Raw genomic sequence first — 12165 nt, 5'->3', positions numbered from 1 at the left:
ATCTTCAAAGATGCAGCAAAAACGTTTGATAGAATTCAGTAACTAGGCATAGATTCCCAGCAGACTGCTTTTCCTGAAAATAATAACTTGAAATTCTGCAGACACAACTGATAAGTGAATAAAACCCATTCTTCCACTCCCCACTTTGCCAAAAAAAACAAACAAACAAACAAACAAAAAAACTACCTGAAGACTTTGGAAAGTAAGTAGTCTCCACAATTTCAAGGAGGAATAAATCCCACAGTATTTTATATACCAAAAAAAAAAAAAAAAAAAAAAAAACAAGAAAAGACGAACCACTCTCAAGAAAAGGGACCGTCAACAGAAGCAATCCTGAGATGACCAAGAGGTTGAAATTATCAGAAAGAACTTTAAAGCAATTATTGTAATTATGCTAACTTAGGTAAAAGAAACTATGCTCATAACAATAAAAATATAAAATTTCTTAAGAAAATAAAACCTATACTAAAGAACTACATGGATATTTTAAAACAAAAAGGTATAATATTTGAAATAAAAATACTGGATAGATTTAATGGCAGAATTAAATGACAAAGAAAAATTTCAGTGAACATGAAGTTAGATAAAAGAAAATCATCCAATTTGAAGATAAGTCACAGAAAATAATGGGAAAAAATAGAGCTTCAGAGACTTGTGGGACAGTGTCAGAAAGTCTAACATACATGTAATTTAAGTACCAGGAAAACAAATAGAAGGAAAAAATGAAATAAAAAGTAATAGCCCCAAACCTCTGAAACTTGTTGAAAGATAAATTTACAGATGTGAGAAGCTTAGATAATCTCAAACAAGATAAATACAAAAAGAAGCACATGTAGCACATCAATGTCAAATTTCTAAAAACTAAAGATAAAGATAAAATGCGAAAGCAGCCAAAGAATATAAAGAGGAACAGCAGTTCAAATCATTGTGGACCTCTCATCAGAGATGGAAGCCAAGCAATAGTGGAACAACATCTTGAAAGTGCTGAAAGAAGAAAGAAGTAACAATGTCAAGCCAGATTCTATAACCAGAGAAAATATTCCTCAAGAATTAAGACTAAATAAAAGTATTTTCAGAAAGAAAAACTAAGAGAATGTATCACCACTAGATTATACTACAAGAAATGCTAAAATGTAATTTTTCATGTATAGGAAAAACGACATTAAAAGGAAACGAATCTTACGGAAGAAATGAAGAATATCATACATGTTAACATCTAAGTAAATATAAAAGACTATTTTATCTAAATTTCTTTGAAATACTTATGATTTATTAAAGCACAAGTTATCACATTATCTCGCAGGTCATGGATTAAAAGCATGAGCCAACTGTGATTTCTACAACAAACACACTTTAAATACAAAGACATAAATAAGTAGAAAGTAAATGGATAAAAAAATACCATGTGTATTACTCCCTTTTTATACTGCTATGAAGAAATACCCAAGACTAGGTAATTTATAAAGAAAAAAGTTTAATGGACTCAATGGTTCTAAGTGGCTGGGGAGGCCTTACAATCATAGCGGAAGGTGAAGGAGGAGTAAAGGGACGTCTTACGTGGTGGCAAGCAAGAGAGCATGTGCAGAGGAACTGCCCCTTATAAAACCATCAGATATATTGAGATTTATTCACTATCATGAGAACAACATGGGAAAAATCTACCCCCATGATTCTATTACCTCCCATCAGGTCCCTCCCACAACACATGGGGATTATGGGAGCTACAGTTCAAGATGAGATTTGGGTGAGGACACGGCCAAATCATATCACTATGCAAACGGTAAGTATAAAAATGACACAGTGGTTATAATAATATAAGATTTTAAAATAAACTTTATAACATAGAATTTTGCCAGAAATAAAGAAGAATACTTCATAATGAAAAAAAGGCTGAATTCACCAGAAAGACACCAATCATACATGTGTATGCACCTAATAATAGACTCAAAATATGTGAGGCAAAAGTTAACAAAATTAAAAAGAAAACTAGAAAATTCCACAGTGATAGACTTTTGCACTCCTCTCAGTAACTATTAAAAAGCTACACAAAAAATCAGTAAAAATATATATAATCTAAATAGCATTATCAAACACAGTATCCCAATTGATATTTGTAAAAAACAACAAATAAAATTCAAGTGTACATGACAAGTTCACAAAGATATATCATAATGCACTTCATAAAACAAATCTGAAAGTATCAGTAAGGAATGAAATTAAAGACAGTATGCTCTCTAAATTAGAATTAAGTAGAATTAAGATATCTATAAAAACCTGAAGTATTTGGAAATTAGCCAATACAACTTACAATGTATCCATGGGTCAAGAGGAAAATCACAAGAAAAATTTAAAAATATCTCTAAATGATAATAGAAGCACAATATATCAAAATTTTTGGGATGCAGCAAAAGTAGTACTTAAAAGGAAATTTATAACTGTAGATGTTCATATTAGGAAAGTTTAAAATCAATAATCTTGGGTTGCACTTTAAGCAGTTAAAAAAAGAAAAAGTAAACCCAAAGTAGAATAAAGGAAATAATAAAGATAAGAGTAGAAATGGACCGGGCGCAGTGGCTCACACCCATAATCCCAGCACTTTGAGAGGCCAAGGCAGGCGTATCACCTGAGGTCGAGAGTTCAAGACCAGCCTGACCAACATGGAGAAACCCTGTCTCTACTAAAAATACAAAAAATAAGCTGGGCATGGTGGCACATGCCTGTAATCTCAGCTACTTGGGAGGCTGAGGCAAGAGAATCGCTTGAACTTGGGAGGTGGAGGTTGCGGTGAGCCAAGATCATACCACTGCACTCCAGCTTGGGCAACAAGAGTGAAATTCTGCCTCAAAAAAAAAAAAAAAAAGAGAGCAGAGATAGAGATATAGAGATCAACTAATTAGTAATTAGCAAAACAATAGTAAAAATTAACCAATTGAAAAGCATAATCTTGTTAAAAACCAACAGAATTGGTATGATCATCAACAGAAAAGAAAAAAGAGGGAAGACACATATCACTGATATGGTTTGGATCTGTGTCCCCACCAATTCTCATCTTGAATTGTAATCCCCAGTGTTGGAGGTGGGGCCTAATGCAAGACGATTGGATCATGGGGGCATATTTCTCAGGAATGGTTTAATGCCACCCTCTTGGTACTCTCCTCATGATAGTGAGTGAGTTCTTGTAAGATGTGGTCATTTAAAAGTGTGTAGCATCTCCCCACTTTCTCTCTTGCTCCTGCCCCTACCATGTGAGATGCCTTGTTCCCTTTTTCCTTCTGCCATGATTGGAAGCTTCCTGAGGCCCTCCAGAAACAGAAGTTTCTGTATAGTCTGCAGAACTCTGAGCCAATTAAATCTCTTTTTTTTCTTCTTCTTTTTTTGAGATGGAGTCTCATCTCTGTCACCCAGGCTGGAGTGCAGTGGCTCGATCTCAGCTCACTGCAATCTCCGCCTCCCAGTTTCAGTCAATTCTCCTGTCTCAGCCTCCTGAGTAGCTGGGATTACAGGCATGCACCACCATGCCTGGCTAATTTTTGTATTTTTAGTAGAAACAGGGTTTCACCATGTTGGCTAGGCTGGTCTCGAACTCCTGACCTCAAGTGATCCACCCACCTTGGCCTCCCAAAGTGCTGGGATTACAGGCATGAGCCATTGCATATGGCAAACCTCTTTTTTTAATAAATTACCCAGTCGTAGATATTTCTTTATAGCAATGAGAGAATAGAATAATACAGAAAATTGGTACCAGGAATAGGGCATTACTATAAAGATAACTAAAAATATGGAAGCAACTTTGAAACTGGGTAACAGGCAGAGGTTGAATGAGTTTAGAGGGTTCAGAAGAAGACAGGAGGATGAGGAAAAGTTTGGAACTTTCTAGAGACTGGCTGAATGGTTATCACCAAAATGCTGATAGTGATATGGACAGTGAAAGCCAGGCTAATTAAGTCTCAAATGTAAATGAGAAACTTACTTGGAACCGGAGCAAAGGTCACTTTTGTCAAGCCTTAGCAAAGAACTTGGCTGCACTGTGCCTCTGCCCTAGGTATCTGTGGAACTTTCAACTTGAGAGTGATGATTTAGGATTATCTAGTGGAAGAAATTTCTAAGCATCAATGCATTCAAGATGTGGCCTGGCTGCTTCTAAGAACCTATACTCATACATATGAGCAAAGAAATGAATTAAAGTTGGACTCATATTTAAAGAGGAAACAGCATAAAAGTCGGAAAATTTGAAGCCTGGCCATATGGTAGGAAAAAATAAAAGCCAATTTTCAGGGAAAGAATTCAGGTAGGCTGCAGAAGTTTCCATAAATAAAAAGGAGCAAGTGCTCATAGCCAGGACAGTGGGGAAGACAACTCACAGGCATTTTAGAGACCTCCTTGGGAGGCCCTCCCATCACAGGTCCTGAGGCCTAGGAGGACTAAATCCCCAGTGTTAGAAGTGGGGCATAATAGGAGGTGATTGGATTATGGGGGCAGATTTAGCAGGAATGGGTACCATCCTCTTTGTATTGTCCTCACAATAGTGAGATCCAGTCACTTAAAAGTATATAGCACCTTCCCCTCTCCCTCTTGCTCCTGCTCCCACTATGCAAGACGCCTAACCCCTCACTTTGTTTTCTACGATGGTTGGAAATTTCCTAAGGCTTCCACAGAAGTGGAAGCCATTATGCTTCCTGTATAACCTGCAGAACTATAAGCCAATTAAACTTATTTTCTTTATAAATCACCTGGTCTTAAATATTTCTTTATAGCAATGAGAGAACAGACAAAATCACCAATATCAGGAAAGAAAGAAGATATCACTAAATACCTGATGGATATTAAAGGAATTATAAGGAAATATTATTAACAACTTTATGCCTTCAGCTGCAACAACTTAAATAAACAACAAACTCCTTTAAAAGTATAATTTATCAAAATTAATATGAAATAAAAAAATTAGTCCTCCTAGGCCTCAGGACCTGTGATGGGAGGGCCTCCCGAGGAGAAAAAATTATGATAAACAGAATATTTATAAAACAAATTAACTTTACTATAAGAATTTCCCACCAAGAAATGATCAGGCCCAAGAAGATTTCCCTTATTAACTCTATCAAACAGTCAATGAAAAGATAACTCCACTCATATAAAAAATCTTTTAGAAAATAAAAGAGGAGGGAACATTTTCCAACTTGTTTTATGATGGCAGCATAGCCAAAATATGAAAACCTAGCAAAAACATTTTAAAAAGTGAAAATAACAGACTAATATCCCTCATGAACACAGGCACAAAAATTATCCATAAAATATTAGCAAACTAAATCCAGCAATGCATAAAAAGAATAATATGTCACAACCAAATGTGTTTATCTTAGGAATGAAAAGCTGACTTAATATTTGAAAACCTTAATAAAAATAAGACTTTCAAAAATTAGGCAAGCTGATTAGAAAATAAATATGCATAAATAAATATGCAAATTCTAAAAAACAAGATTAATAAGTGGGGAGTAACCCAACCAGATATTGATACATAATATAATGTTATAATAATTAAAACCATTTTGAGCTTTAAGAAACACAAATGGAATGGAATAGAAAATCCAGGTACAGAAACACACAGAGAAAAGTACTACATTATAAAATAATAAAAATAAAATATCGAATATATGATATCGAGAAACCTAGCCTGCCATCTGGATAAAAATTAAAGTTTATTGCATACCTTCTTCTTTATTCAAGGCAAACTTTAGATGAAATAGAAGTCCGTTGTTAAAAGTAAAATAAAATTACTAGACAAAAACTTGGAAATTTACTTTATAATCATAGTATGGAGAAAGATTTTCTCAAAAAGACATAAATTTAGAAGACTTGAAAGAATGAGAAATTTGATACCTATGTTAGTTTGTTTCACACTGCTGATAAAGACATACCACAAACTGGGAACAAAAAGAGGTTTAATTGGACTTACAGTTTCACATGGCTGGGGAGGCCTCAGAATCATGGCAGGAAGTGAAAGGCACTTCTTACATGATGGCAGCAAGAGAAAATGAGCAAGAAGCAAAAGCAGAACCCCCTGATAAACTCATCAAATCTCATGAGACTTATTCACTTTCACAAGAATAGCACTGGAAGACCAGCCCCCATGATTCAATTACCTCCCCCTGGGTCCCTCCCACAACATGTGGGAATTCTGGGAGATAGAGTTCAAGTTGATATTTTGGTGGGGACACAACCAAACCATATCAATACCCCAAAACTAAAGGTCATGAAAAATAGCATAATAATATTAAAAGAGATATGACAAACTGGGAAAAATTTATTTGCAACATATAGGACAGAAAAGGAATTCAGTTCTCTAATACACAAATAGCTCTTACAAATCAATAAGAAGAAAATTAAACATCCCAATAGAAAAAAATATGGGCTATAGTCATAAATAGGCAGTTCACAGAAACATAAATAAAATAGCTTTCTAATCCAAGGATAAAAACACATACTGTTCTTCAAATTCTAGTGACGCAATTCAAACCCCAAATAAGAGACTTTTCTTTACTATCTCACTGGCAATGTAAAAATGTTTTGTAATACTTGATGTTGGTGTGGGTGTGTGGAAAAGATTACCCTCATACTTTGTGAAAGTATTAATTGGTAGCACCTGTTTGGAAAGCAATTTGACAATACTCATCAGTTAAAATTTACATGACTTTGACCTAAAAATTCCACTTCCAGAAATCCATTAATGCATTACAGGAACAATTACACATTTGTGCAAAGTCCTATAAGCAAGGATATTTGTAGCAGCACTTTGTAGTAGCAACAGTAAAAATAGATATATATCAATGAGGGACTGGCTAAATAGATCAAGCTTAAGAGGTAATATTCTGCACTATTAAAAAACACTGAGATTGATCTATAGATGATTATATTAATCTCCAAGTTATATCACTGGTAGATATTATAGCATGAGGCAGGACAGTATCTGACATGTGCTTTCATTAGGTAAAATAATACATAATAAATATGTGTGTAGATATATACTTTTAAAAGTGTATAAGCATATATACACAGAGAGACCTTGACATGGTTTTACTATGTCCCCACCCAAATCTCATCTTGAATTGTAACTCCCACAATTCCCATGTGTCATGGGAGGAACCCAGTGGGAGGTGATTGAATTATGGGGGCAGGTCTTTCCTGTGCTGTTCTCGTGATAGTGAATGAGTCTCATTAGGTCTGATGGTTTTAAAAACAGGAGTTTCCCTGCACAAGTTCTTCTCTTGTCTGCCACCATGTGAGATGTGCCTTTCACCTTCTGCCATGATTGTGAGGACTTCCCAGCCACGTGGAACTGTAAGTCCAATAAACCTTTTTCTTTTGTAAATTGCCCAATCTCAGGTATATCTTTATCAGCAATGTGAAAATGGACTAATACAGACTTTTTATTCTTTTATATTTATAGACTATTTATTTTAAAATACACAAGAAACTGCTGACTATCACCCATGGAAAGAAGGCTGAAGAACCGAGGGTCTGGTGTAGAAGAGAGAGTTCCTGAAAATGAACATTTTTGTAATATTTAAGTATATATTTTACAATGTGTAATATTATTATTGAAAAAATCAACAGTTTTAAAAGCTAACGAACTTAATAAATTAATCACTTCCTGTATCCATGAAAAGAATATGCAAAAATAAGTTTTTTATGTAGTATGCATAGCGTAAGGAAAACCAATCACTTGATGAACTTGTGCTTTTTTTCTGTATCTTGAAAAGATTTCAAACCCTACTATATGCCAGTCCTAATGCCAGGTGCTTAAAGGACAACAAAATCAACATTTTCCCTCAAGGAATTCACAATTCAATGGGAAGACCTCACATTCAGTCTTAGAGGCAGACTGTTGTTTCTCTGGCTTAGATCGAAAATGTTTAGTAAAGGCAGATGCCTCGAAGACCATGACAGGAACTTACCCAATTCAGCATTCTCCCCTGTAGACCTCACCAAGTCTCTTGGTATTTGTCAACATCTGTGAAACAGTTGACACACCTCACCACCCCCACGTCACTGAGCTTCCAGGAATGATCCCAAGAGACATTTTATAAGAAGAGCTACTACCCATTTTGGTTCTATCCACTGAGATTTACAGAATAATTTCAATTCCCAGAGGCATTACACTTTTTAGCTATCTCTTTGGAATGTTCTTCCCCTTTGGTTCTCCTTCTTTGGCTAACTCCTCCCCAATATTAAATATTGGCTCAAGTGTTTCTTCTGAAAGTTTTCTCTGATTATCTGACACAAATTAGGTTGAGTGCATTTTCCCCATGTTCCCACAGCTCTTTCTTCCTTACATTAGCTATTTATTTGTCATGTCCTCATACTAAAATACAAATTTACTGACATGGTTTGGCTGTGTCCCCACCAAAATATCAACTTGAATGGTATCTCCCAGAATTCACATGTGTTGTGGGAGGGAACCAGGGGGAGGTAATTGAATCATGGGAGCCGGTCTTTCCTATGCCAGTCTCGTGATAGTGAATAAGCCTCACGAGACTTGATGAGTTTAACAGGGGTTTCCGCTTTTCCTTCTTCTTCATTTTCTCTTGCTGCGGCCATATAAGAAGAGCCTTTCCCCTCCCGCCATAATTCTGAGGCCTCCCCAGCCATGTGGAACTGTCAGTTCAATTAAACCTTTTTTTATTCCCAGTTTGGGGTATGTCTTTATCAGCAGCGTGAAAACGAACTAATGTATTTACTTAAAGTTATATCCCTGGAGGCTGACATAGAGTAGGAACTCCAGTTTAATGATTTCAACTTTCATGATTTCACTTGGGTTCTCCCAGCTTACAGTGCCAAACTGAATTTTTGGCTTGTTTTCCCTGCATGTCCATCCCTGTTGCACCAGTTCTTCAAGTATAAGATATATACTCACTTGTCCAGGGACATCCCAGGGAAGGTAAACTTGCCCAGGCAGATGCGATAGACAGCACTCAGAGGAATCCGCTGCAGCTGCACACAACTGAGCATGATGAAGTCATATTTGCAGATCAAGAGAGTCTTGTCTGTGACCAGCAGAATTCTCTCCTTCTCATTGTTCCAGTGGTCTATCCTATAGGAATCATCATAGCAAACAAAAATTGATGGCACAGCCTAAGTCAAAAGCAATGACATTCACATCTCTCCTAGCACAGAAAACAGTGAAGTTTGATCAACTCAGAAGAGAGAGGGGCTGAGAAATATCTAATACCACACCACTACCCCACTCAGTCTGGTCTCATGACTAAAGAAGGAGGAAAGGTGTAAGATGATGGAGAAATATTTTATCATCCCAGAGGTCAAAGATGGTTGCCTACCTATGATGGAATCCATTAGGGAATACCCAGTGTGTGTTGTGTTAGCAGTCAACTGATTCATACTTCCCCACATCTTCCCAGTTCTCTAGGAAACTTCAGAGAGGACATCTTCCTTCATGGACACCAAAAATATCTTTTTGTTCTAGCTGAATCCGCACCACAAATTTACTCACTACGAACTAGCCTACGCTAATTTCCAAAGGTTGCATTGCTGACTGGAAGTAAGTTGGAGACTGGAACACAGGTCCGCTGTCTTCCAAGTTATCTCATTCCTATTTGCAGCTCATCCTACCATATCCTTGTGTTAGAAATGTAGTGAAACAAGTGAAGTGAGATTTTTATGAACCAGAGTAAAGTAGATAAGTAGATAAACTAGATAAGTGTTTACTGAATTAATTGGCCTCAGACATGAGAGCCTTCCAGGACACACATGGAACATTCTGACTGAGAGTTCAGAATTTCTCCAACAGAGAGAACAGAGATAAAAAACAATAGCTTCTTGTTAAAAGAGAGTGAACATGGTTCATAATTCCCAGACCGACAGCGCTTTTGCCATCTGCCTACTATAGCCTTTAGGATACAGCACTTCGAGACTTATACTAGAATTGTTTTGGTACATGTTTTGTTTTTCCCTAAAAAACTGAAAAGGTTGATTAATGACCAATTCATGTCTAAATCCTCACCACACAGAATCAATCTAATGTGTAAATGGCATGGGCACCCCATTCTCACCATTCTCCACACAGTAACCACAGTGCAATTCTTAACATACAAACTGAATGATGTCACTCCTCGTTCACTTTATTAAATAGCATCCCCTTGATTTTAGGTTCATAACATGGACTACATGCCTGTATAATCCCGCCCCTACTCGGGGTCATCTCAGAGTAGGCTGAAAACACTCATTGTTCAAGTCCTTGTTCAAATGTCTCATTCAAAGAGGATTTCCTAATCTCCTGTATAAACTTGGCCTCATTGTATTTTCTCAAAGCAGACATATTTTCCTCTTTGCAGCATTTATCACAGTTTGTAAGAAGAAATGAAGTATAAAACGCTTGGCAATGGGTACCAGGTGGGCACTGACCAATCAGAATATACACCACAATACTGAAGGTAGGGAAATGCTAATAAGTACAAGCTGACTAGGCTGAGTATCAACCCTGTGTGTGTGAGTGTGCGTGTGTGTGCGTGTGTGTATGTGTGTATGTGTGTGTTCCATGAAGGCAGAGACTGTGTCTGTTGGGCTATTCACTCCATCCCCTTCAGTCAAATAGCCTGCAGTAAATACCTATCTATTGAGTGGATAAATAAGTTCCAGTTATCATCATTTTGGCAGACTTTTGGTGGTGTGAGGGTGGAGGTGGAAATCTGCAGCTTTATCACTTACTAACTCTGTAATATCAGACTTTTAACCTTTCTATGGCTCAGGTTCCACGTCCGTGAAATGAAGACAATACTAGTACTCACATCATCCATTTGGGGAGAAGATTAAAAGAAATGATTCTCTGTTAGGGCTTTATAAATTAGCTGTTACTATTGCTGGAAGGGCATGTGTCACTAAGTCACTTGGGTAACCCAATTATATGCCACTTCGCAGTGTAATCTAAAGACAGACAGGCAAGATGAAGTTAGGAGTTGAATCAATAGGAGGACATACAAGAGAAGATACAAAGGACAGAAAAAGGGAGACAGAAGTGAAAGAAAGAAGGAGAGGAAGAAAAAGGAAGAAAAGAAGAATGAGGTCATTAATTGAGGTCCTAGTATATGCCTGCCATTTTATATTCTTAAGTATTAGTTCTATATCTTACCACAACTCTTTGAAGAAGGTTATGGCCAAAATTACTCAGCTAGAATACCATAGTACAGTTAGTGGTATTGTGAAAGGAAATGGCATAAAGTTTAAGTCTTGGTTCAACAGTTTCCATCCAGTGGATACTCACCTCCATACAGTGATACTCACCTCCTCCTCCTCCACTTAGACAGAAAGAGGAAATTCTTGAGAGTCTGCTTGACATTCTCAGTCTTAGTCAGAAAGAGATGAAGACTAAAATTTCTTATCAGATATCTACATAAACTTCCCTAAATAGATTGCATCTACTTAACAGTAAGTTATAAGCTGCTGCCTAATAAACCAGACTTGTTTTAGTCTAAAAAAACTGCAGCTTTTGGTTGAATGGTTTTACTGAAAATGTCAGCACTCCATAATGAGATGTATTTTAAAAGGTAAAGGATTCAGGAAAAAAAAAGGAGGATTCTTTTTAGGAATACAGAGTGCTCTGCTCTGACACAAACTCTGCATATTTTACACGTCAGGAATATCTAAATTCAAGTAAACATACAGGCTTATAAATAGTTTGGGGCCATCTCAAGTTCCTGGGTTGTGTGTTTATTTATTTAGACATCATTCACACTTTTTCCCCTAAGAACTCATGGAGAAACATTAAATTGCATATTCCAAATATTAATAGCATTGAGCTTTAAGTGGCAATAACAACAAATATAGGAATAAAAATATATTGTGTTTGTACAGCTCAGAAAGGTTTACAAGGTCCTTGAATATCAACATTGTCCTTTAATCTTCACAAGAACCCTTTGGTCTAAATGTTATTACCCTCATTTTGAAGACAAAGAAACTAAGGTCTACAGATCCTGAAAATGACTTGTTCAATGCTTTGCACCCAACAAACAGTGGTGCAGGAACTTGACACAGGTACTGAGACACCATATCCAGGCATAGTGTTTGCTTTCTCCTCAGTACTACCAACCTTTAAAAAGTGGACCCTTCAGTGTGGTGTGTAAACATGGTAAAACCAACCTCTGCAAGAAGCTGATGAGA

The 12165-nt window shown here is 36.6% G+C and overlaps 1 protein-coding gene across 1 annotated transcript in view; it reads right to left on the bottom strand.

Annotated features, from left to right (window-relative positions):
* Positions 1–12165, bottom strand: part of TPRG1 (tumor protein p63 regulated 1) — a 127688-nt gene that overhangs the window by 70552 nt on the left and 44971 nt on the right. Inside the window, exon 4 of the mRNA XM_058426119.1 lies at positions 8909–9085. Coding sequence (XP_058282102.1) covers positions 8909–9085 — 177 coding nt within the window. The remainder of the gene's footprint in view (positions 1–8908; positions 9086–12165) is intronic.

This window comes from Hylobates moloch, unplaced genomic scaffold (assembly GCF_009828535.3).
Source record: "Hylobates moloch isolate HMO894 unplaced genomic scaffold, HMol_V3 SCAFFOLD_13, whole genome shotgun sequence".
In the NCBI taxonomy this organism is placed as follows: Eukaryota; Metazoa; Chordata; class Mammalia; order Primates; family Hylobatidae; genus Hylobates; species Hylobates moloch.
The sequence above is the reverse complement of the archived record's forward strand: the minus strand, read 5'-3'. Positions and strand labels throughout refer to the sequence as shown.